Below are 27,661 nucleotides of genomic sequence, written 5' to 3' on the forward strand. Positions count from 1 at the left end.
CATCAAAGAAAAGCTCAGGACCTGATGGATTTACTACTGAATTCTGCCAAACATTTAAAGAACTAATACCAAGTCTACTCAAACTATTTCAAAAAATTGAAGGAGGGAATACTTCCAAACTCATCTATGAGGCTAGCATTACCCTGATAACAAAACCAGACAAGAACACAACACACACACATAAAAAATCTAAAGGCCAGTATCTCTGATGAACATACATGCAGAAATCCTCCACAAAATACTAGCAAACTGAATTCCACAGCACATTAAAAAAAAAAGACCATTCCATTATGATCAAGTGGGATTCATCCCAGATATGCAATAAGGGTTCAATACATGCAAATCAATAAACAAGATACATGATCAACAGAATCAAGGACAAAATCCATATGATAATTTCAATAGATGCTAAAAAAGCATTCAACAAAATTCAGCATCCCTTCATGATAAAAACTCTCAACAAACTGGATTAGAAGGAACATAAATCAACATGATAAAGGCCATACATAACAAACCCACAGCTAATATCATACTTAATGGGGAACAACTGAAAGACTTTCCACTAAGATCTAGAACAAGGTAAGAATGTGCACTCTCATCACTTCTATCCAACATAGTACTGGAAGTCCGAGCCAGAGCAATTAGGCAAGAGAGAGAAATGAAGGGTGTCCAAATTGGAAAGGAAGAAGTCAAATTATCTTTGTGTGTAGACAACATGATCTTACACTTTAAAAAACCTAGAGTCCACCAAAAAATTCTTAGAACTGATAAACAAATTCAGTAAAGTTTCAGGATATAAAACCAACATACAGAAATCAGTCACATTTTTATCCAACAGTTATCAATCTGAAAAAGCCATCAAGAAAGCAATCTCACTTACAATACCTACCAAAGAAAAAAATAATCTAGGAATAAATTTTACCAAAGTGAAACATCTCTACAGGAAAAACTACACAAAGCTGATGAAATAAATTGAAGAAGACACAAAAAATGGAAAGACATCCCATGCTCATGGACGGTATAAAATAACGTTGTTGAAATGGCCATACTACCCAAAGAAGTATATTTGTTGATCTATACATATGCAATCTCTATCAAAATTCCAATGGCACTTTTCATATAAATAGAAAAATCAACCCTAAAATTTCTATGGAACCACAAGAGACCCAGAATAGCAAAAGCAACCCTGAGCAAGAAGAACAAAGCTGGAAGCATCACACTATTTGATTTCAAATTATACTACATAGCTACAGTAATCAAAACAGCAAGGTACAGGGATTAAAAACAGACACACAGACCAATGGGACAAATAGAAAACTCAGAAATAAATCCAAGCACTTACAGCCAACTCATTTCCAACAAAGGTGCCAAGAATATACACTGGGAAAGGACACTCTTTAATAATCGTGCTGGGAAGAAGAATGAAACTAGATACCCATCTTTCACCATATCCCAAAATCAAATCAAAATGGATTAAAGACTTAAATCTAAGACCTGAAACTGTGAAACTACTAAAAGGAAACACTGGGGAAACATTCCAGGACATTATTCTGGGCAGAAATGTTTTAGGTAAAACCTCAAAAGTCATAGGCAACAAAAGCAAAAATAGATAAATGAAATTACATCATGCTAAAAAGCTTCTGCATAGCAAAGGAAACAATCTTCAAAGTGAAGAGACAACGTACAGAATGAGAGAAAATATTTGCAATTCATCTGACAAGCAATTAATAACCAGAATATATAAGGAATTTGAAGCAACTCAATAGCAAAAAATAATAATAATCATCTAATTATAAAATTGGCAAATGATCTGAATAGACATTTCACAAAAGAAGACAACAGGTATATGAAAAAATGCTCAAAATCACTAATCATCAAAGAAATGCAAATCAAAACTACGAGATATCATCTCACCTCACTTAGCTTATAAACAAGACCAAAAAATAACAAATGCTGGCAAGGATGTGGAGAAAGGGAACACTCATACACTGTTGGTGGGAATGCAAAATAGTACAGTCATTATAGAAAACAGTAGAGGTTGCTCAAAAAATTAAAAATAAAACTACCGTATGATCCAGCAATCCCACATCTAGCTACATATTCAGAAGAAAGGATCAGTATACTGAAGAGTTATCTGCACTCCCATGTCTATTGCAGCAGTATTCACAATAGTCAAGATATGGAATCAAGATGTGTCCATCAACAGATGAATGGAAAAGGAAAATGTATAAAATAACACAATAAAATGTTATTCAGCTATAAAAAAGAGTGAAATCTTGTTACTTGTAACAACATGGATGGAGCTGAAAGTTATTGTTAAGTGAAATATGCCAGGCACAGAAAGACAAACATCACATATTCTCATTCACATGTGGGAGCAAAACGAGTGGATGTCAAGGAGGTAGAGGGTAGACCAGAGGCTGGGTAGGGAAAGTGTTTGGGAGGAGAATGAAGAGAAGGTGGTTAAAGAGCATAAAAACACAGTTAGATAGAAGATACAAGTTATAGTATTTGATAGTATAGTAGGGAAATTATTGTTAACTATTTATTGCATATTTCAAAATATCTAGAAAAAAATACTAATGTACCCAACACAAAGAAAAGACAAATGTCTGAGGTGATGGATATCCCAGTTACCCTGATTTAATCATTAAACACTGTACACATGTATCAAAATATCACATGTACCCCCAAAATATGTACAAATATTATATATCAATAAAAAAGAAACTATTGTAACTAGAATCAAAGAAAAGCATCTTGTGCCAGTGTTTGAATTTATTCCTACAACATTCATAAGCTCAATTACGAATCTTCAAAATTTTCAAAATTGTTATAATTGTATATATTGCCCTTTTTCAATCCAAAAAGTTCCCTGTAGTGTGACTTTCTAATAGATAGCAACAGATAATCACAAATAACAAACTTTCATGGTTAACAACATATGCCATTATATATTTCAAGAAACTAGCTATTGGCTGACTCATTATTTATTTCTAATAAAGTATTTTACCTTTAAAAATGATTAAAGAGAAAATAAAACAAATTATAAGTATTTCTAAAATTCACATATCCAAAGTGAACCAACGTCTCTCAACTTCCTCTCTCTTACAAATGTCCGTACTCACTCACATACAATTCACTCCCCAAGGCAGTACCTGGTTTACACTTCTCATTCCTTTCCCTAATGTTACCAGGAGGCCTAACAGAAAATTATGGCTCTCGGATAGCCAGTTATGGGAAAAGTTTTAGGCCTTTGTGGCAAGTCTCAAACTGAACTACTAGCAAGATTGTATTTTGGAGTTCCAACATAATCCTAATGATGATCTTAGTTTCCACTAATATTGACAGTTTTTGCCTATAAATCTGAAAAGCATACAGCCTACATAAAGTGAAGACTGGGTGAGCATAAATATGTAATTTTACTTACAAACACCAACTTTTGCCTCTTAATACAACGTTTCAAAAAAATGTACAAATTGTGAGACTAGTCTTCTATTCAAATAATGGTTTAAGATGAATGAATACCTGCTTTCCATGATTTCCGAACCCTGTTGCAAATTAATAGTCTCTGTTGTAATTTCCACTTTCCGTACACTTCCAAAGAAATCAGTTATCAGTACATTTTTAGGATCCCTCTGAAAAAGATCAGTGCGATGTCCGGGAGTAGACACACACAGACTTTTGGGACACACCTGAAACTGAAAAAATATATAATAATAAATTCATGCATCACACATATACAATGTTTATTAAATCCAATGACATAATACACTAAACTATAGTGTATTTTTAAAACTCTCCCAACCTAAAAAAGCTATGCATTCCAAAGAGCTTAAAGATTAAAGTTTCATTCCTATCATAATGCTTGGAATTTTAAGAAAACTATGCAGACATTAGGACAGTAATAAAAAAGTAGCTGGCCACTGTGGGAAAAGGCATACTCACTTTCTTGAATTATATGCTTCAAAGTGTATTGTGAACCCTTAACTCTAAGATCTCACACTCAACATGATGAAAACAGAATTGCTCTTTTTCTTTTTCTGTATCCGTCACAGTGGGATGCTCTACTGGAGTGGTTTTCAAACGTTTTGTAATCACGCCCTTTGATTCAAACTTTAAATTCAAATAAAGTAGTACATGGAGGCCCAATATGTAAAAAACATTTAAGTGGAGTTGCTCTGGATTTCAGAAAACTGAAGCACAGCCTCTCTACTGCATACCCTCTTGCTCTCTATTGTACTCCTATGTAGCATTTTATATATCAAAGCACTTTCTTAGTTTATCTATGAAAATAAGCCCAAGCCACCTCCACAAATACTCCAGTGCTCAGTCTGAAAAACCACAACTTCACTGCAAAACAGACATCACAGTAATTTTTCTGTTAATCTTATCACTGATACTCCATGTCAGTGAATTACCAAGGACAGACATATATTCATTCACTCAGCAAAGCATAAAAAGTGTGTATTACATAGAATTCAGACTTACTTTCCACAGAGGATATGAAGATTGCTAAGACATGATCCTGTCCTCAAGGATTTCAGACTAATTAGAGATGAATAAACATAACAAGGTAGAAAAAAATGGAAAGTCTCACTTCAGAAAAGGATAAACTTCTTACAGTTTGAGGATGGGAAAAAAACAGACAGTGAAATTCAAGTCTTTTTTTTTTTTTTTTTTTTTTTTTTTTGAAGGAAAACGAGGACTTGCTGGTGGGAAATAAGAGCATTCCTAATAAAAGAGCAGTTGCAGAGATGTGCAAAGCAAATGATTTAGTTTGGCTGAAACACAAGATATATGAGGAAAAATATTATAGGCCTGACAGGAAAGGTCCAGGCACACAGCACCTATCCACCTGTGAAGATAAGACTGTCTGCACTGGCAATCACCAATATAAAGGCAGCAAGGTAGAGAAGGGTAAAGCAGCTACAATTTATAAAACACAGTGTTTCAAGCACTGTGCTAAGCAGTTTGCGGATATTCTCATTTAAGCCTACCAATAACTCTGAGGTATACAAAAGTTGTATCTCCACTTCAAACTAAGGCTCAAAGAGATTAAATAATTTACCTAATACCACACTGCCAGCAATCCTTGTCGTCCCTATTCAGGAAAGCAGTACAAGGAAACACAAAGAAGAACTCAGGATACAAATTAAAAAGGAAAAAAAAGTAAAATGCCAAACAGGAATAACAGATAGAAGACTGGAGGAAAAAAATGACAGATAAAATAAGCAGAGATAAAACTGAAGTCCCAAGAATTCTGAAGATCTCTTGGGTATTCCTGTATGAGCAACTTGATGGGCTTTCTTAGGTACCAGCAAAAGAAAACATTTAAGAGTATAGTCAAATGGGCAGGGAAACACTGAATAATATTATCTTATTCTTTGCTGCCAAAATAAACATACTTCCCCTTATTATGAAGTCACTTCTTTCTTTAAGAATTTTTATCACATCAATCTGATTTCCTTAGCTCAAGTAACACAATGACCCACAGGTCTCATATTACTCAGTTTAATTTTCAATAATCTTCTTCAATTACGGAATGTCCACACTCTAGCCAGGCCATTATCAAAGGTAAGAATCATCTATTATTCCAACTTCTGTGTATCTGCACATATTCTATTTCCTTAGAGTACGCTATACTTTTCTTCCTTCAAACCATACTTCCTTCAAGCCATTATCAAAGACAAGGATCATCTATTATTCCAACTTCCTCGTGTCTGCGGGTATTTTATTTCCCTAGAGTAGGCTATACTTCCCTTCCTTCAAACCTATACTTACCTTTTCCAAGAAAAAGTTATTACTAATCTCACTATATTTAAAGGAACCATACAAATGTGCATTGTTGTCATGTCCTTTCATTCATTTAGTAGATATTCAAATGAGCATCTACAAATAAACCAGGTACTGTAATTAAGTTCTGTGGAGTGTAAGATGAATATAATATGGTCCTTACACCTCGTTATTCAAGAAGCTCAAAGCCTTGAGGAAACATCACAAATATAAACAATTATAGTGCAATACTAAAAGTATAATAAAGGTACACGGCAAGACTTGTATGTTCACAAAGGAAAAAAAATTACCTGGAGGATCCAGACATTTCACATAACAAGTAATACTTTATAAATGTGCTCTTCAACTGTTACCAATGACACTATAAATTTTAAAGGGGCTAACACCAGGTCTTCAAATTTTGCTACTGCTAAAGCAACTAACATGGTACTGTGAATACAACTGATACTCAACAAACATTACTATATACATATACTCTAATAGAAAATAGGTATTATTACACAGTTGAGCTAGAGATAGGTTAAGTCACTGCCCTAGTAAACTGCCAGAAAATGAATCATTCTTATTGAATAAGATTACAATAGTCATCATCAAATTTTCAAAATAAAGGTGGTAGGGTAAGATGAGATATTAGTGAGGAATGTTTATTAAAAACTAAATAGCAATTACGAGCAATAAAAAAATTAGTTTCCTTAATCTTTCCTGCATAATCGACAGAAGTATTTTTTAAACAATCATTAGATATTCAATGTGCAAGGCACATATAAACTTTTGAGACAGCATGTCATGCCTTACACAAAATATACAATGTACAATCCAAAAATGAGAACAAACTTTTAAATTGAATTGGAACTTAAGTGACTGTAATTTTTTTACAGTTAAAGTAGCATTATCACAAGTTTTAATATTCAAATTCATATCAATATTTAATAAGCATCAAAATATATAATCTTCAAAATGAAGTTAGAAAGTAGTTGATATGGTTTGGCTGTGTCCCCACCCAAATCTCATCTTGAATTGCAGCTCCCATAATTCCTACATGTTATGGGACGGACTTGGTGGGAGGTAAGTGAATCATGGGGACAAATCTTTCCCATGCTGTTCTCGTGACTGAGTAAGTCTCACGAGATCTGATGGTTTTATAATGGACAGTTCCCCTGCACAAGCTCTCTTGTCTGCCACCATGTAAGACATGCCCTTACACGTCTTTTGCCTTCCACAAGGATTGTGAAGCCTGCCCAGCCATGTGGAACTATAAGTCCATTAAACCTCTTTTTTTGTTGTTGTTGTTTTGTTTGTTCATATTGAGACAGAGTCTCACTCTGTCACCCAAGCTGGAATGCAGTGGCGCAATTTCAGCTCACTGCAACCTCTGCCTCCCAGGTTGAAGTGATGCTTCTGCCTCAGCCTCCTGAGCAGCTGGGATTACAGGCATGTGCCACTATGCCCAGCTAAGTTTTGTATTTTTAGTAGAGACAGGCTTTCACCATGTTGGCCAGGCTGGTCTTGAACTCCTGACCTCAAGTAATCCGCCCACCTCGGCCTCCCAAAGTGCTGGGATTATAGGCGTGAGCCACTGAGCCCAGCCTAAATCTCTCTCTCTTTTTTTTTATAATAATTACCCAGTCTCAGGTATTTCTTCATAGCAGTATGAAAATGGACAAATACAGTAAATTGGTACCAGCAGAGTGGGTTACTGCTATGAAGATACCTGAAAATGTGGAAGCAACTTTGGTACTGGGTAACAGGCAGATGTTGCAACAGTATGGAGGGCTCAGAAGAAAACAGGAAGATGTGAAAAAGTTTGGAGTTTCTTAAGAGACTTGTTGAATGGTTTTAACCAAAAAGCCCAGGCTGAGGTGGTCTCAGATGGAGATGAGGAACTACTGGGAATTGGAGCAAAGGTGATTCTTGCTATGCTTTAGCAAAGAGACTGGCAGCATTTTGCCCCTGCCCTAGAGATCTGTGGAACTTTGAAATTGAGGGAGATGATTTAGGGTATCTGGTGGAAGAAATTTCTAAGCAGCAAAGTGTTCAAGAGGAGACTTGGGTGCTATTAAAATCATTCAAGTTTATGTGTTCACGAAGATATGGTTTGGAATTGGATCTTATATTTAAAAGGGAAGCAGACCATAAAAGTTCAGAAAATGTGTATCTTGACAATGCAACAAAAAATAAAAACCCATTTTCTGAGGAGAAATTCAAGCCCCCTGCAGAAATTTGCGTCAGTAACGAGGAGCCAAATGTTAATTGCCAAGACAATGGGGAAAATGTCTCCAGGGCATGTCAGAGACCTTCACAGCAGCCCCTCCCATCACAAGCCCTGAGGCCTAGAAGGATAAAATGATTGTGTGGACTGGGCCCAGGATCCCCTGCACTGTGCAGTATAGGGACTTGATGTCCCATGTCCCAGCCACTCCAGCTGTGGCTAAAATGGGCCAAAGTACATCTTGGCCCATAGCTTCAGAGGTTGTAAGCTCCAAGCCTTGGCAGCTTACACATGGTGTTAAGCCTGAAGATGCACAGAAGTCAAGAACTGAGGTTTAAGAACCTCCACCTAGATTTCAAAGGATGTATGGAAATGCCTGGATGTCCAGGCAGAAGTTTGCTGCAGGGTCAGGGCCCCCATGGGGGGCAGTGCAGAAGGAAAACATGGGGTTAGAGTCCCCACACAGAGTCCCCAGTGGGGTGCTGCCTAGTGGAGTTGTGAGAAGAGGGCCACCGTCCTCCAGATCCCAGAATGTAGCAACACCAGCCCGTAAAAGCAAACAGGAGGAAGGCCATACCCTGCAAAGCCACAAGGGCAAAGCTGCCCAAGGCCATGGGAGCCCACCTCTTGCATATGTGACCTGGATATGAGACATGGAGTCAAAGGAGATCATTTTGGAACTTTAAGGTTTAATGACTGCCCTATTGGATTTCTGACTTGCACGGGGCCTATAGTGCCTTCATTTTGGCCAATTTCTCCCAAGTAGAACAGGTGTATTTAACCAATGCCTGTACCCCCATTGTATATAGGAAGTAGCTAACTTGCTTTTGATTTTGCAGGCTCATAGGCAGAAGGGACTTGTCTTGTCTCAGATGAGACTTTGGACTGTGGACTTGGAGATAATGATGAAATGAGTTAAGACTTTAGGGGACTATCGGGAAGGCATGATTGGTTTTGAAACATGAGAATATGAGCTTTGGGAGGGGCCAGAGGCAGAATAAGATAATTTGGCTCTGTCCTCACTCAAATCTCATCTTGAATTGTAGCTCCCATAATTCCCATGTGGCATGGGAGGGACCCGGTGGGAGGTAATTTAATCATGCAGGGCAGTTACCGTCATGCTATTCTCATGATAGTGAGTGAGTTCTCATGAACTCATGATGGTTTTATAAAGTGCATTTCCCCTGCACATGCTTTCTTGCCTGCCATCATGTAAGATGTGCCTTTGCTCATCTTTGCTCCTCCTTCACCTTCTGCCATGATTATGAAGCCTCCCAGCCATGTGGAACTGTGAGTCCATTAACCCTCTTTTTCTTTAGAAATTACCCAGGCCCGGGTATTTCTTCATAGCAGTATGAAAATGGACTCATATAGTAGTTCTATCAAATTTCACAGCCTATAGCAGTGGGCTTCAGAATCTTTCAGTAAAACCCCCTTAATAAATGAGAACTTACTTAAAAGATTTGTATGTGATTAAAGAGATCAATGCAAAGTTGCTTGGCTGAAGTGCTAGAGGACAGAGCCCTGTCTACTCAGTTTCCCCTTCATTCTAAGTCCCATGAAAGCAGGAACTAAGGAAAGAGGCATCTGCCTCTTTCATTAGGAACAGCCTGTGCTTGGCACTTAGCAAACAAGAAATGTTTGTGAAAGAATAAACAAACTATAAATTAATGGAGAAAAGAATGAAAGTCATTGACACATAGTAAATTATCCAGTCTAGAATTGTTGTTTCAAGCTTTTCGTATGCCTACTTTCAACAGCAACTTCAAAGTAGATTTAATTAAAAGAATCAGCACAAAAAAACTCAAGAAAAAAAACCTAAATTAAGTTCAACAAGCCTTGTCAAATGACTATACTATAAATTGTAGGGCCCACAAAAATATGTAAGAAAAGGTCTCTCTTTTCCAGGAGCTTCCCATTCAGTGAGAAAGACTTACATTCAATTAGTAAGGTCAATAAAAGACTGTGGTAAATGTTACTAAGGAGAATTAAAGGTCTATGGAGGCTCTGAAGAAAAAACAAGAAATTCCCACAGGGAAGAATTCAGGGAGATTTCCTGAAGGAGATACAATCTGAGGTGGCCCCTGAAGAATACGTAGAATTTCAAAAGGTGAATCTAAAAAAAGTACGTTTCTGGTAAGGAAAAGAAAATGAGTAAAGGAAAACATCAGGCTTCTTGTAGTAGACAGACAGAGAAATGCTAATATACAGGTAAAAGGTAGCTATCAAACAGTTTTAAAAGCTATAATTCAACACAAAAAACAGTATCCTCTAGGAGTACAGGGAATAATACACTTCTTTTCACATTAAGGTTAGCATACCTATATGCTATAATCAAATCAAGTGAATACTTACAAGGTCATTCATATTAGTTTGGCTAGCTGGGTTAATTTCTTCCAAAAATTCCAAGACATAAAATGTGTATCTATCCATAAGATGGACTCCAATTGCAGGATCAGGTTGATGCTATGAAAAGGTGAAAAAAAGTATTTTTAACAGTGTCATTATAACAAAATGTTTTAAATGTAACCAAAATTTCCTTCTAATGTATTAGTCTAAGAAAGAACAGATACATTCATAAAGCATTTAAAGCATTTAATTGGTTTCAGAAATAGGTGCACATTCCAAAGACACAGTTTACAAATGAGGAAAATGCACATACCGAGAGTGAATCTTCTCCCACTTGGCTACTAGCTAGAGCCATTATGTTAGGAGAATAAAATCGCTCATACATGGATGCTCCTTGGCAAGTATCAATAATAAACAGTAGCTCATTGTAGCTGAAAGAAAAGTGATAACATCTTTGACAAGGATCATGCTGTAAATCATAGACTAATATTTCTACAATACTTTCATAAGACGTTTAAATCATATGTTAGTCATTTCATTAGCTAAAAGTGTTCAGCAAAAATCCCAACAGAAATTTGACCTTAGAAAACTTAAAGGTATAAATTTGTCCAAGGAAACCACAGCGAGTATTGCTTGTGCCCAAGGTGGCTCTCCCAGCTCTTTTCCCTCTCCCTTGTCTATGCCATATAATTCAGAATCTAAATGAATATTCCATTCAACAAGCACTTATTTGGCATCCATGCTGTCCTAGAAATTGAGCTAGGTTCAGAAAAAGAAGTATGAATTAGTAACTATACTAAAAGAGCATGAACTCTAAGTGAAAGACAAACACATAACTAAATTGGAATGTGATGAGTACTACAAATATATATTGAGTGCCTACAATGTGCCTGATATTATGCTGGAGATACAACAGTCCCTGCCCTCTTACAGCCTACAGTCTAACAAAATCAAACTGTTGAATGAACACTGAGGAAGGACTAAGGAGAACTGCAAAGAAAAGCAGATCAGAGAAAGGTGATGCCCAATATGGGCAATAAAGGGTGTTATTTTGTATTTCAGAGAAAAGAAGATAACATTCCAGCAGAGGGAAAAGCACATCATGTAAAAAAGTATAAGTGCTTGTGAATAGATCTATGTACCTAGGATTTAAAGTAAATTTGGGAGAATGGAGCGAAATTGGTTTCAAAAAGCTAGAGTAGGAACAATTTGTAAAGGATACCATATGAAGTCTGAATCTTATCCTGAAGAGTGGAGAAACCATGAAAGGTTTTTGTTTTTGTTGTTGTTTTAATGAAAGAATAATATAATAAGGTATCTATTGCACAATAAGTTGCCTAGCTGGCAAAAGTTAAAGTAGAGAGGAGACATGTTTTCTGGGAAGTTTTTTCTCAGACACTGGGTCTAGATAAACAGCTAACAAGGAACCTAGAAAACAAAGCATTGAATCTTGAACTACAATATCATCCAAGAAAGTGATAGGAGGCACAATTAACATGACACATTTGTTCTGTGGCAAAATATGTGGAGGCTCCTATGCATTAGAAACATCCAAAGTTAGGAGAGGTTGTGGAGTAAATAAGAGAGCAAGCTCTAGGACTGAACCATTTGGGCATGAATCCTAGCTGTGTCAAGTTTGGCAAGTTACTACTAGCTGTGTAAAGTTCGGCAAGTTATTGAATCTTTCTGTGCCTAAGTTCACTCACTTGTAAAAAGGGAATAGTAATAGTATCTAGCCCATAGAGTTGTAAAATTAAATGAGACAATAGATGTAAAATACAGTATGCAGCACCCAGTATGCATTCTCTAACTGTAAGCTATGACTAGGACATAATCAGTGCCCAGTAAAAGCTTCCTCTTCAACACTTCCACACATTGCTTATGCTTTTATTTTAACACTACAGTATTTATTTTGTAGCATCATTGTGTACATATTTCTCTTTTCCATTAGATTGTAAACACTTTGAAGGCATCATATTCCACTTTCTGCCACAGGAATAGAAGATAGCCTGTAAGTATTTATTGAAAGTAATCAAGTTAAAAGTTCTTTCACTTACAGTCATATGTATGACAGCTTCCAACTAAAGAGATGCTTAGCAAGGGTTACTAACAATCATCCTTAATGTGAGTTAAGTTACAAATTTTATGCTAACCATAATTTCAGTAATTTTTTTCCATAGAAGAAATATGGCTATCACATTAGGGGCCAAAGAATGAGCTAGAAAGAACAGGTACAAGTTGAAACATACACAATGTTCATAATCTCTATAATAATAGGTAACTTGGTTGGAGGGGCACTTACTTCCTCTAAAAAAGATGCTAAATAAGAAGAGATGGAATCTTAAAAGGTTAACTATTTCATGTTACAGAATAACTCTGTTTTTCTTTTAAAAACAACCCAGTTCAATGGAAATAACAAATGTAAATTTAAAAGAGTCAAAGAAATTGTCAAATTAAGTTAAAAATCTTATAAAATAAAAACAACAAACCTACTAACCATGTGAAAATTAGGTATGAATATAGCTTATGAACTTGTTAATTACCGTCTTTTCTGCCACATTTGTTCAAAAGCATCTGCAAGTTCTATGTTGGTAATTTCTTCAGAATCTTGAAATTTTAAGAAACCATTTCCACCATGTCCTTGTATAAAGAGTAAAAAAGATCAATAGATACATTTTTTAATGCAAACTGCATATATCTAGACATATACACTTACTTCATTACTTTTTGACATCACTTATTTTATACTCTAAAATATATACTATGAAAACAAAAAAATTGAATTTTCTACTACACCAATTAAAAAGAGAATGATAGACTATATAAAATAGCAGATATAATATCTTTAAGAGGGTTTCTAATATTCAATTCCAGAAACCTGTATTTATGCTCTTCCATTGGCTCCATTATTATATCAGAAATGAGTTTCCATTCATAAAAATGTTTCAAATACCAGGCAAACATTTTTGGTGAGAAAGAAGCTGGAGACACTAGCTAGTCCCACATTTTTACTACAAGAGGTGGACCAGAAGATAGTGCTATTTGTATGCAATCTAGAGGCAGGCTGTCTGGATTCAAATGGTAGCTATGCCATGTTAGTTTAGGAAAATAATTTAATCTTTCTATGCCTCAGCTTCCTCAGCCATAAAGTGAGAAATGTATCTGCAACACTATCATTAGCTTACTTATACAGTTCCTTTGTACAGGTTTTTAAAAGGTACCTTCCACTGGGCATGACAGTAGGAAAAAAAAAAAACCGTCTCCCCACCTTCCTCCTGGATATATGCAGCCCTGCAAGCTTACAAGTGGTTAGTTGACTATGCCTTTGTGGGAGAAACAAGTATTCCTCCCTCCCATTAGAATACAACCCTGTGGTAGAGCAGATTGCTTAGTGTAAGCACATACTAGATTTCAGTTCCCACTTAACCCCCTGGCCAGATTCTTGGGTGCACTATACAACCCACACAACCACATACAGCAACCTTGAATATTGGCACCTAAGTCGATGCACTGCTGTGAGAATGAAATGAGTTAATAGACACAATGATTTAGAATACTGCCTGATGTATACTATGCCTCCATAAATATTATCATATTATCATAATTATCAACCCTTTTTTTCTCTTACAGACCCTGGTAACCTTCTACAAAAGAGCAGGTAGTAAATATTTTTGGTTTGTGAGTCATATTGTCCCCAGCACAACTACTGAACTCTGCTGTCGTAGTATGGAAGCAGTCATAGAAACTGTGAAAATCAAATGGATGCAACCATGTTTCTATAAAACTTCCAAAACAGGCAGCCAGTTCACAGGCCATAGTTCATCAAATCCTATCTTAAACTACTAGAATTTGTTCTAAGCCTGCAGTTATTCTGAAATTCCTGAAAGAGTACCAACAGAATCAGGAAACAAACAAAAAATAATAATAATAAATCCTTTAGTTTAATACATCAAATAAAGCTAACCTACAAAAAAACTGCACTTCATCTTGTTTGCCACAAAAGCTTGAAAATTCCTTGTAATTTTCAGAAAAAGTAAAATAAAATTTTTCCTGGCTTCATTAACTCTATTGAGTTAATTTATAAAGTTTATAAATTAAGTCTTGAATGTTATAAATAAATGCAACATGATAGAGAAAAGCCACTAAGTAGGGGTCATTAACTATCTTGTCATGTGATATCTAAGAATTATTCTATACCTGTTTTATCATCAGTTGAATGGAATGCCCTCCAAAAAATTTATAGAACACCTTTTGATTAACATTCATATTTACCGAATACTACTATAAGACAGGCAACTGGTGATTTAAAAGAAAAAAAAAAAAAAAAAAGCAAATATATAATCAATGACATCTTGGAATTCAAAATACAGTGAACGCAACAGATACCCAAACTATAAAGTAATAATAAGTTAAATGCTATGAAAGAAACTAAAAATTAACATGGAAGTGCATAGAGGAAAGTCCAGACCAGCCAGGGAGAAGAGAAATATCTTTGGATAGGAAAAATATAAGCTGTGTTATTTCATACCTCTTCTGAAGGAAAAATCAGAAACTATTAATAATAACACTGGGACAACAGGTATAAACTACAACTGTCCCAGGTAATTGGAAACATCAGTCACCCTAGACTTAGAAAGGAAGTCATGGAAGGAAGTGACTCCTAAGCTAAAACTAAAACGATATGGAATAATCAAGCAGGCAAAGTGGACTGAAAAGGCGTCATAAGCAAATGCAAGAGCTTAAACAAATATCTGAAGGACAGAACAGTCAAGCTTGGAAGAGAATTAGAAAAAAGTATTAAGAACTAAGACAAGTTAAAAAATATAGCTAAATCATTATATATATTATTATGTGTAATACACACGATAACTATATTATATTATGGTACACTTTATCTCCAATATTCCTCAAAGTATAATCAAAAGACTACTGTATCTCATATCTGAGGAGTATATCCACAATACAGTTTCATGAATCCCAGCCCAGATGAAAACTAAATAAGAATTCTAAAATAAGGCCTAAGTATCTAAAGTTGGTAATCTTAATGTACAGCAAAATTTGAGATGGAAAATCATTATAAAGTTTTAAGTAGAAGAGGGATAGATTTGCAATTTCTATTAGACACTTTCACAGGACGATTAACAGGAGAACAAAACTGAAGGATGCTATAGCAGGATACCAAGCAAAAGGTGCTAAAGTTTACCAAGTCAATAGTAAAAAAAAATAGAGATAATAAGCAACGGCACAAAACGTTATACTGTTTTCAGATATCATCTCAAATACTTCTGCATCATGGAAAATATAACTACATGAGAAACCATTTTAACCAAAAATCATTTAATGTGTTTAAATTTCTTTCCACGTGCCTTTCTTTTCAAAGAGTTTCAATATATTCTACTATAAAAACTCTAAATTATGAAATTACCTGTCATATAAATTAGAATATTGCTTCTATCATCAGAAAGAAGACGTTTTGACCGAGGAGTACTAGGTGGGATCCTCCCAGTTAATACCCGTAAAAAATTCTCAACAGTTACCTAAGAGGGGAAAAACAAGAAAAATCAGATGAAATAAAACCTGGGAAATCCCGACAAATTATTTTTTACTTTCAAAAATGTTCCTTCTTCTTTCTCCATATATTACTCAGCATCAACTGAAAATAAAACACCCAAAAATTACATAACTTAATTAAAATACATTCATTTAAACATATACCTCCAAGTAACTTTGTTACTATTTTTAAAAGTACTAAAAACTAACAAAGAAGGCAGGCCATGGTGGCTCATGTCTATAAACTCAGCACTTTGTGAGGCCACGGCAAGAGGACTGCTTGCGGGCAGGAGTTCAAGATCAGCCTAAGCAACATAGTGAGACCCCATTTCTATGCACACACAAAAAATGTTTAGAATAGCCAGGTATGGTAACATGTTGCTGTTGTTCTAGCTACTCAGAAGGCTGAGGCAGAAGGCTCATTTGAGCCCAGGAGTTCACCACTGCACTCCAGCCTGGGCAAGAGAGAAAGATTATGTCTCTTAGGAAAAAACAAAAACAAAAACAAGCAAAGTAAGACTACCTTGGAGAAAAATAAGTTCTGAATTTAAAACTTTAAATGCTATGTGAAGTGCTGCCTTTAAATACTACCAAAAAGCTGTGCAATTATTAATATGGCTAGGCTGATGGCTCACACCTGTAATTCCAACTACTCAGGAGGCTGAAGTAGGAGGATCACTTGAGGCCAAGTCCTCAAAAACAGCCTGGACAACATAGTAAGACCCCATCTCTGGAAAAATAAAATAAATTAGCCAGGCATGGTGGTGCACACCTGTAGTCCCTGCTACTCAGGAGGCTGAAGTAGGAGGATCACTTGAGCCCAGGAGTTCAAGGCTGCAGTGAGCTATGATATGGCCACTATACTCCTGCCTGGGTGACAGAGCAAGACTCCAGCTCTAAAAAAATAAAAAATAAAAATTATTAATCCCTCTGCATAGGCAATTCTGTGGGAAGATATGAAATATAAAAATTTTTAAATAAATTCAACTACACTATGGCAGCTAATTTGTACAACTACTTAGTCAATTATAGATTAACTATCAAATAAAACAGTTCCATGTTCACTACCTGGGTGACAGGCTCAATCATATCCCAAACCTCAGCATCACACAATATACCTTTGTAACAAATCTGCACATGTATCCCCTGAATTTAAAATAAAGTTTGAAAAAGAAAAAAAAAGTTCCATATATATTTCCCCAAAATTACATATCTGTAATTTTTGAATGCACTTTGTTTCTTAGATTTTGTTAGTGGTATCTTTAACATGTAAAAAATTCATAACACTTTAAACTAGATTTCCCAATCTAGAATTTCTATCCCTCTGGGATTCTTTGAAGGCATATTTAAAGTTGTAAAGAGTAAAACACTGATTTAAAGCCAACAGCTGAGTCATATATTATGCATATCTACATTTAAAAAGTAGAAAACCTATCCAGTTTTCTTGTTCATCTATTCCCTAGAACATGAGTGTATAAATTGTATGTATACACATTTGTGTGTGTGTAAACTGTTTGATTTACATTTTTCCTTCAAGACAGCAAAATGCTAATTGTTTTAACAGGAATTCTTGTTGGCCAACAAGGAAGGAGGATGTTTGGCCTATATTTTAAGATGACTACATAAACAAGTAAAAAGTCAAACATACATATTTAATTCAATGAGCCAACATTTTTGAGTGCCTAACACCAGGCTACAGGTACTTGCCAACTATATGATATATAAGATATAGGCCCTCTTAGCTTACAGTCTAGGAGGAGATAGATACGCTTTTAAAATTGCTTCGAAAGTGGTCTGGGAACACACAGGAAATTGTGTCTTACTTTTGGTAGGCTTGGTAAAAGGGGAAGTATTATCTTTTTTTTTTTTTGAGACGGAGTCTCGCTCTGTCGCCCAGGCTGGAGTGCAGTGGCGCGATCTCGGGTCACCGCAAGCTCCGCCTCCCGGGTTCGCATCATTCTCCTGCCTTAGCCTCCCAAGTAGCTGGGACTACAGGCGCCCACCGCCACGCCCGGCTAATTTTTTGCATTTTTAGTAGAGACAGGGTTTCACCGTGTTAGCCAGGATGGTCTCGATCTCCTGACCTCGTGATCTGCCCGCCCGATTCGCCCGCCTCGGCCTCCCAAAGTGCTGGGATTACAGGCGTGAGCCACTGCGCCCAGCCAAGGGGAAGTATTATCTAAGAGGACTTCATAAAAGAAGACTTCAAATATTAAGCATATTCACCATCTTTTATATTTAAAATGAAGTTTCAAAGGGAGAAAACACAATGTAATACAATTTTTTTACATTTACATTTTTATTTCTAATCACATAGTCATAAAAAACACTAGAAGCATATTGAAAGTGGTTATTTCTAAGTAGTGGAAATACAGGTGAGTTGTTAGTCACTATAGCTTTTCCACAATTAATACAATTACTGAAGCTACTAAGCTTGATAATTTAGGTCAAATAAGAAAAATATATGTTTACTATAAAATATATTTACTGTAAAAGAAAGGTGACACATTAAACCTCTCTATAATACTCTAACACTGAAGCCAATATAAAGTTTTTCTGTCCTAGATAAAAACATAAAATGTTCATGCTTTAATATTTTACTTATATGTCATTGCCTTAATATGACCTCCAGAGACAGTTACATCAAGGCTTCAGTGACAATTAAGTTTAAAGAAAAATAATAAGACAATTTTATTCTGCCATTGTTTTAGAGCTTAAAAGTAACAATGCCATTTCAAAAGTGTGGCTAGATTAAAGAATTTACCTCATAACTTCTATAATCCACTTCCACATCATCTCCATACACATTTAGTTCCATATTCTTGTGACTAAACACTGTAGCTGGTTTGGGATTTCTAGGATTACAGGCCATATCATCTGCAAGCATTAGGACAATGTGACTAGGGAAAAAAACAAAAACAAAAACAAAAATCTCCAGTAAATATATACTTCAGATAAAAGGAAAAAGCTAAACACAAATTTATTTATGTCATGTAGCTATTGTGTTCATTTTTCTCCTCCTTCAAAAAAACTATTTTCAACTACATATGTGAAGGCACCTTAATTATTTTTCATATCTTTATGTACTATATATTTTAAAGTAGAGAAATTAGAACAATCTGGCATAAACTTATGAACAGAATTTCAAGTTACTAATGTTTTTCCGAACGATGCATACTTTATGCCATACAGCAAAGGGAAGCTAAAGAAACTGTTTTTCCTCAAGCATCGAAAATATTTTTTAGTAAAATTTTACATTCTCAAAACTTACAGAGTCCACATTAAACTATGATGCCCAAAGAATTAACTTTCGGAATCCCAAATGCTTGAGTATAAAAACATGCAACTGATCAGCAAGTACAATCAGTTTAGCACAAGAGCACACCTCCAAGCCAATCACTTCTGACAAGATCCACAAATCTACTCCATTTCCCTAACACCAGCAACCACCACCTTCTGGCTAGATGTTGGAATAGCTCCCTATCTGGCATCCTGCTTCTTCTCTCACCCTCTTTCAGTTCATTCTTCTAACAGCCCCCAGAGTGATCTTCCTTAAATAAGTCAAATCATTAAATGTTCCCACTTAAAAGTTTCCAAGGACTCCCCATTATATCTGTATTTAATTTTTTTTTTTTTGTTCCCCTGCAGTTCCATGCATCCCTATTACATTTAGAGAGAAACTGCAACTCCTTGCATCATCTAAAAGGCTTATTTAATCTGGTCTCTGTCTCTCCAACTTCAGCCTCTAACACCCACATTCTCTATGCTACCTCCACAGTGGCCTTTCTGTTCTTAGAATATGCCAAGCCTTTCCCACTTAAGTGGCTATTGACCAAATTTAGACTTCACTCCTCCCAGATCTTCATATAATTTCAGCCTCAGCTATGGTACTCTATCTTATTATGTTTTATTTTCTTCAGGACATCTATGAATCTGAAATCCCCATCATCTCCTATCACCACCCCCCACCACCACCATTAGAATATAAGCTCTCTGAGGGCAAGGGCTATATCTGTCCTGTTCACCACTGTATCACACTACATACTAGGGCTTGGCATATAGCATGTACTCGGTAAATAATTTTAAGTGAATGAAATATTTTAATTTTTGCTTATAATTTCTTTACAAGGATATAACATCTCTCTTTGATACTTCTCATCTTCACTCTACCATTAAAACTGGTGAATAACAATCAGGAAATTCTCCATTCTACCATATCTTGAGTTTCCCAAGCATAAGGGAAAAATTAATGTGGCATACATAACTAGTTTGGCAGGAGACAGCAAGAAGAAAATGTTCTGCTACATATGTTCCAAATACATTAAAGTTCAAAACTGAAACATTATGATTTTTCTTGAAAATTGGCTAGATTTCTACTCTGAAAGTGTTCCAACCCTGCCACGTTCAAAGATCAGATCTTCAGCTGTTACTGATTCATTTTCACAGCATAGTGAAAGTCATTCCTCTGAAAACAGAAAATGTATCTTCTCTTTTTTAAAACTTAAGGAGATCATTAATATATATTAAATAAATACCAATCATATATTCCTTTGTTAAACAAGACTGAATTGACCTCCAAATGTCAATATAAAAATGAGTATTTCTTTAGGCTATGTTTTCTGTTTAGGGTTAATTTCACTCTAGGAAATGAAATAATTATTCAATAGCTATACAGTGTCAATATCAATCAGAAAGAAGTACTAACTTCAACTTAAAATCATAAATTTAATCAACATTTCTCTTAGAGATAATTTCGAGCCTCAATATAAGTACTATGACCTGTTAACATAATGAATATATTATAAAACACTGTACTTGAAATAATATAGAAAAAGAGAAGTTGGGAAACAGAATGGATTTCAAACGTTTTGAAGTCCAACCACATATTCTAATTCGCTGTTTCTAAAACTCAAGAAGTGTACAGAACTCTTTTCTAGAAAAAAAAAATAATTTTCACTTGGTCGAAGTATTATTTATACAACAGTATTTAAGTATACACATGCAAACAAACTACTTAGGCTTATAGTTCTTACAAAACTGTAAAATCAAGAGAAAGGTATAAAATTCTAACAAAACGAGCAAACTAATAATACTATAAAAACATTAATCCCATTGAAAGATGACATTATTTTCCAAAAACTAAACACCTGCTGCTTTAACAGAAGAGCTTCAAGTCTGGTTCTACATTTAACTTTTTTTGTGTGCGTGTGTGTGTTTTGACATCCATAATTGTTAAAGCGAACTAAAATGGCCTGAGAAGGACTCCGTACTTCTATATTTGAGTCCTTGTGGACAAGCTGCAACCTAACTTAAGAGGTAGACAAGATGGAAAACCCAATTTAGGAATATGCACCTGTAACAATGGCTGAGTCTTGGCCAATGCCAGCAGCCATACTTCAGCCACTCATACATTGCCAAGTGCTCAAACTGTGTTCAAATAAGTAAAATGCCAACCTGTAACCAATCCAGTTGTTTGTGTACCTCACTTTCCAATTTCTGTACCTCACTTCCCTTTGTCTCTAATCTTCTTCTGCCATGTGCTGCACTGGAGTCTCTCTGAATCTGCTGTGATTCTGGGGGCTGGCCAATTAGTGAATCGACAGAAACTGGACCGGGTCCAGGATCAGATCTGTTCCAGTAATTAACTGGCTTGAATCCAGTTAGAGGCTTCTTACATCTGAGTGGGTGAGAAAGAAACTGGTAGTAAGTGGTAATATTGCAGGGGCTATAAAATTTGGCTTTTAAAAATTCGCAGGGGATGGGCACGGCGGCTCACACCTGTAACCCCAGCACTTTGGGAGGCCGAGACGGGCAGATCACGAGGTCAGGAGATCGAGACCATCCTGGCTAACATGGTGAAACCCCATCTCTACTAAAAATACAAAAAATTTGCCGGGCGTGTTGACAGGCGCCTGTAGTCCCAGCTACTCAGGAGGCTGAGGCAGGAGAATGGCATGAACCCATGTGGTGGAGCTTGCAGTAAGCCAAGATCGCACCAAAGCACTCCAGCCTGGGGGACAGAGCGAGACTCCATCTCAAAAATATGTGTATATATTCGCAGGGATTTTTGTGTTCTACCTCTGTTTCATTTTTCTTGTGCACTTAGGTAGGAAAAAAAAATTACTGGCTAAGTTAAGGGAACCCGAGAGCAAAGTCAGTATTTTGGGTAAAAATGGTATCCTTAATTTCTGAAGAACTGAGTTCCTTCCGGCTTATACATGCATCAATGTTAGGCCCCAGAAGCAGTGAAGTCTCACAGAAATGGTGAGATCTCACTAAGGATAACTTACAATAGAACACTCCAAATGAACAACGCACTGAAGTGCATTTAAAACAATGAGGCTCCCAAATTAATCTCATCTACAGATGCCTACTGATCTGCAGAAGCTTCTAAAAAGATTTCAATATTTTTATTTAAAGCACACATATTTTACTCTGGCCAGAATGGAAAATATTAGAATTTGGGTCCCCCATACAACTGGTTGGGTAGCAACTTGCAAAATTGAGATAATTTTGCCTGTGGTTCCATTATTTTCCTTTGTGATGCAGTCTGGCCCCCAGAACTATGGTGTGGTAAGCAGGGTCACTGGGGCTACTCAGGGAAGGAGAACCCAGAAATCTGACTAGCCAGCAAAAGGGCAAGAATTTCTTACCAGGCTTCTGGCCTCAATCTGTGCAAACTGGTTAAATGAATGGTAAAAATCACTATTATCTCCTCTGTAAAGTTTTAATTAATGCAAAAAATGATTCTGAGTCTATTCTTAAGCTGTACCAAATCTGGTGTCCTTGTCTTTCTGTATGGTTCTGTCATAAAGAGTACCTTTGGATAGCACACAGGCTTAGGACCCCATAAGCTCACTATTCAAGACAGCGCAGCAAGCTGGTCAATAACAAACTTTGCTGTGGTTCCCTGAAACAAACAAAAAAACTGCCTGAGGTCTTGATCTTGTTTTGCCTTGGAAGCTTAACCCTGTAACCATGTGGTGGTACTTTCTCTTCATCTCCGCCTTCCAGGGAAAAAGATTTTTGGGATTCATGTCATAGCTAGCTCCAAAAATGGGATTCATGTCATAGCTAGCTCCAAAAATTATCTTCAGCAGTTAAAAGCCTTTGCAAACTCAAAACTGACTGCTCTAGACTTCTGGGAAGAGCAATGGAAGTTATACAATGTAGCTCAGTAGCTAAGGTGCCTTTTTACAATGGTGGCCCGAGTTCAATTCCTGGCTTAGGGAATGAGTCCCTTCTGGTTTGATATCTATATGATATTTACTATTTGTTGATTCTCTTCCTCATTTTCTTTCTCTGAGCCAGAAATATTGGCTGTTTGGCCTGGCTAAAGTCATGTAACAAGAAATTTAAAAGGACTTTTATAAAGAGGGCTGTGGCTAAAAGTCAGTTTAATTAAAAGTGGATATTCAGCTCTAACAGCCTGGGACTCCTTGGGAAAAGCAGAGGAGGCACCACAGACCGTGTTTTGGGAAAAACCTGTTTTCCTCAAGAAACCTTAGAAATTAAAAATTAAATCCCTCTCAAAATCTAAGGCTCTGTTCTGTTTTGTATTGCCTTATCTGATTTTTTTGCCTTTGGGGAGTATCAGAAATTACTTTGCATTATGAGAGAGCTTTGGTGTGTAATAACTAGGTAGGAAATATACTTTTAGGGATAGCTAATGGCAGTTACAGGGAGATACTCAGCTCTGCACACTTGGATCAGAGAAGCATGCTCTTGGCCACCTAGAAGTTATGGAAATGTTCCCACCCACCACTAAGAGATAAGACACCCATGGGAGCTAGGTTGATTCATTCTTTATGGGATCCAGGATCTGATATAAAAATGAGAATAGGATCCTTAATTTCTAGAGATCTGTTTTGCCTTCCAGCTATGCCTGCTTATTATATTAGGCTGTAGAAAATGCATGTTCCTGGCCTTGTTCCTCCAAGGACTCCACCCTAAAGCCAGTAATCCGATTAAAAACCTTAAAAACTGACAAATAAAAAATCTTGCAACTACTGGATCTTCTTCTATCTGTATACTTATATATGTGTTCCGTGTGTGATTTTTTTTAAAAGGGCTCTAATTAATTGGCTTAAAGAAAAATAGGCACTTAAATCAAATATTTGAAAGAAGAAACTGTAATGCTTTTTAGTTCACGTAACTTCAGTAATCTTTGGGAAATAAAAAGTTTTAAAGATTATTGGTAAAATAAAGACATTTATTCTAAATCAGGCAGGTCAGAGACTAGGTTTGCTAAATGCTTTAAGGTCATAAACTGCTTTGACTTTTGAAAATTGTTCAATTTACCTACCTTGGAAACAACAGATTCTAGATAAGGCCTGGGGACATGTGGAATTAGCTACGCCCTCTAGCTACACAAAGAAGGTTATAAAGAAAAGAGATTTTATACAAGAAAGGATCCTGTATGGTAAATTCTTGTACTAAAGTAAAAGAACTGTTTGGTTAAAAACAGGGATGCTTAGAACAAGTCAGAAAGTCCAAGCATGACGTAGGTGGTCTGTGTAAGTCATGAAAGCATTCGTGAAAGGAAATTTATGCACCAAAGGTAAATGCTGCTAAGAGTTACTGTTACAAGATATAATTGAGACTACTGAAATAACAGTTTACATGCAAGGTGTGTATGGAAAGTAAAATTTGTTTTTGGTAAAAAAAAAAAAATTATAAGAAAGCATGAGAATGTAAATTTTTGCCTAGTGTAGAGGGCTAACGGATTGTTTTAAATTAGATAAGACAAAGCTAAAGGTTGAGCTAGTTGTAGAAGGTTTGTAAAAATTACTTGTAAAAGAGATTCTGTGTGTAAATATATTAGCTACAGTTAAAGGGGTATTATTCAGTTTTTACGTAAAATGAACATTAAAAAAAAGCACAACAGGTTTTTCTTAGAGCACTTATTTGCTCTTTAACAAAAATTCTACAGGGTTATAAAAGGTTTATAAGAATCTCACCTTATGGACAAACTGATTAAGATCGATAAATTTGTCTATAAGGTTTTATTAAAAATTGGGGTTCACATTAATAGTAGACTTATGAAAGGGTGAAATTTGGCTCTCCCATGAACAAGATTTTCATGTAATATTAAAGGATAATAAAAGATTTTTGTTTGCCTTTTGAATAAACTAGGAAAAAAAGAAGGGAAAGACAAAAGACAGACTGTTTGGAAAGCTAAGTCTTCCCTCTATCAATGAGTGAAAAGTTTTTGCCTTTTTAAAACTTCTTTATCATTTTGGCTAAATGAATGACTATGGTGACCTGTAATTCTATTTCATAATATCAAGTGTTTAAACCTCTAATGTATTTGATAGGCTTCCCAAAATCAAATTTCAGCTTCCAAATTATCTTTTCTGACCTCTAACTTTGGGATGCTACAGAGGGCCCCTGAAGAATCCAAAAGACAGGTAAACAGGATTATTTGACATGTTATTTGGAAAGCACTGTAAAAATAAAAAATGTTTAACTTTCTTTAAGTTATATTTTAGTGTATGTCATCAATATGTTCCAATATCACATAGGATTTCTAAAATTCTAATATGTCTAAGTAATGCTGTCAATCATAATTATGGCTATTATGTTAAGATATTATAGACCACAGAAATTATCCTTGTCAGCTGTGTTTTTAACTATGACTAATGTCATTTCTAGTTAATTGCTTAATGCTGGTGCAGTTTCTGAAAACTTCGCAAGCACACAAAATCCTAGAATATGGTGTCTTTTAGGAGGTTCATGAAAGGATGGAAAGAACCCTGAAAAGTACTCTAGAATACAGATTTCTGATAACATACGTCAAATTACCTATGATAACCCATCAGTTAGCTATCAGTGCTATGCACCTAAATTGGAAAAAACAACTGGTATTCAAGATGACAAAAGTCCAGTGTTAAGCATTGACTCTTGGAGAACCAGAATAGCCACCCTGTCCTTCCTGAGTCCTTAAAGCTTTTGTTATTAAAAGTTATGCATTCCAAAACATCACAGAAAAGAGAAAATAATTCAAATTAAATATTGGTGCAGTAACTTATAAATTGCCAAAATAGTTTATAACCAATGTTTGGTTTGTCAAACCCATATTCATGGGAAAACAATCAAAGCTTCAGCTACATTTGGTTACTAGATGGTAACCAGATGCCTGGGCCACATACACATTTTACAAAGGGATTTCATTCAACTGTGATTTTCAATGCATGTTTTCTGGTTGTATAAAAGCTCTCCCATGCAAGTGGGCTGATATTATAATGTAGATTATTATGCTACAGTGTATTTTCACCAGGTAAAGAAAGCTTTTTATGGTTCATTGAGGACAGTCAACCCCTTCTGTTGGGAATAGGCCCCCAAATCTGGCCATAAACTGGCCCCAAAACTGGCCATAAACAAAATCTCTGCAGCACTCACTGTGACATGTCTGAGATGGCCATGACGCCCACGTTGGAAGGTTGTGGGTTTACCGGAATGAAGGCATGGAACATCAGGCCTATCCAGGGCGGAAAACCAATTAAAAGTGTTCCTAAACCACAAACAACAGCATAAGCGATCTGTGCCTTAGGGACATGCTCCTGCTGCAGATAACTAGCCAGAGCCCATCCCTTCACTTCGGCCCATCCCTTTGTTTCCTGTAAGGAATACTTTTAGTTCATCTATAATCTATAGAAACAATGCTTATCACTGGCTTGCTGTCAATAAATATGTGGGTAAATCTCTGTTTGAGGCTCTCAGCTCTGATGGCTGTAAGACCCCTGATTTCCCACTCCACACCTCTATATTTCTGTGTGTGTGTGTCTTTAATTCCTCTAGCACCACTAGGTTAGGGTCTCCCTGACTGAGCTGGTCATGGCACCCTTCAGCCTAGAACCCAAAGACTGGATCTTCTGAAAACATCAGAGAAAGACTGACCACATCATCCACACTGCAACAAAACTTTGGGTTCATAATCTCACAACTGGGAAAGATTCCTCCACACTCTTGGAACTGTACACCCACTTGCATCCTTAAGGTAAAGCTAACCAGGAAAGTTTCTTCCCAGAAGAAGATGGCATCTTTTCCCAAGATGACAGCTTTTCCCAAGTTCACGAATCAAGACTTCTCTACTATAATAACACTCTTATCTTTGAATGTTTTTTCTTTGTTTATGCCTCTATGAACAATAGAAATAAAAAAGGTGTCTCCTGTGTGCACTCTTGGGTATACTTTTATTTATGAAGGATTTTGCAGCCAGCCTTATATATAGATAACTTTGTGCCTTGACAGATAAAAAAATGAAGGCCCAATGTACATGAGAAACTTTGATGGTATATATGTTGCCTCATAATCAGCCAGAAACAGAACATTGGTTCACTCCTCTTAACCCACATCACAGGTTAAAGAGAACATTGCCAGGAGGCCTTCACACTTCTAGAAGGGCATCATTTGTTAGGTCCTTTTTCCATGGTTTGGGGTAAAAACGGCAATGATTAGAAGTGTATCCTTAATGATAGGCTCTATAGCAGATTATACTGTAATGTATATAGTTACACAACAGACTTTAAATTCTCCTATGAAAGTTATGCTAAATAACACAATTGGCTACACAGAAAAACATCTCTGTAGCTGCTGGCATTTGTGGCCTATGGAGAAATACATCAAATGTAGATTACAGAGATTCAGTTTTAGGGGATTAACAAAGAGACTGCTTCGTTAAGTGAGTAGACTCTTTATCTAACTCATTCTTTAATCTATTTGATTTTAGGTGATTTGGTTTATGGGGACCCTGGG

The 27,661-nt window shown here is 36.1% G+C and overlaps 1 protein-coding gene across 1 annotated transcript in view; it reads right to left on the reverse strand.

Annotated features, from left to right (window-relative positions):
• Positions 1-27,661, reverse strand: part of PIGK (phosphatidylinositol glycan anchor biosynthesis class K) — a 121,905-nt gene that overhangs the window by 62,446 nt on the left and 31,798 nt on the right. Inside the window, exons 4-9 of the mRNA XM_050805126.1 lie at positions 18,669-18,804; positions 15,780-15,891; positions 12,898-12,994; positions 10,668-10,785; positions 10,361-10,471; positions 3,529-3,701 (exon numbers count right to left, since the gene is read on the reverse strand). Coding sequence (XP_050661083.1) covers positions 3,529-3,701; positions 10,361-10,471; positions 10,668-10,785; positions 12,898-12,994; positions 15,780-15,891; positions 18,669-18,804 — 747 coding nt within the window. The remainder of the gene's footprint in view (positions 1-3,528; positions 3,702-10,360; positions 10,472-10,667; positions 10,786-12,897; positions 12,995-15,779; positions 15,892-18,668; positions 18,805-27,661) is intronic.

Source organism: Macaca thibetana, chromosome 1 (genome assembly GCF_024542745.1).
Source record: "Macaca thibetana thibetana isolate TM-01 chromosome 1, ASM2454274v1, whole genome shotgun sequence".
Lineage (NCBI taxonomy): Eukaryota > Metazoa > Chordata > Mammalia > Primates > Cercopithecidae > Macaca > Macaca thibetana.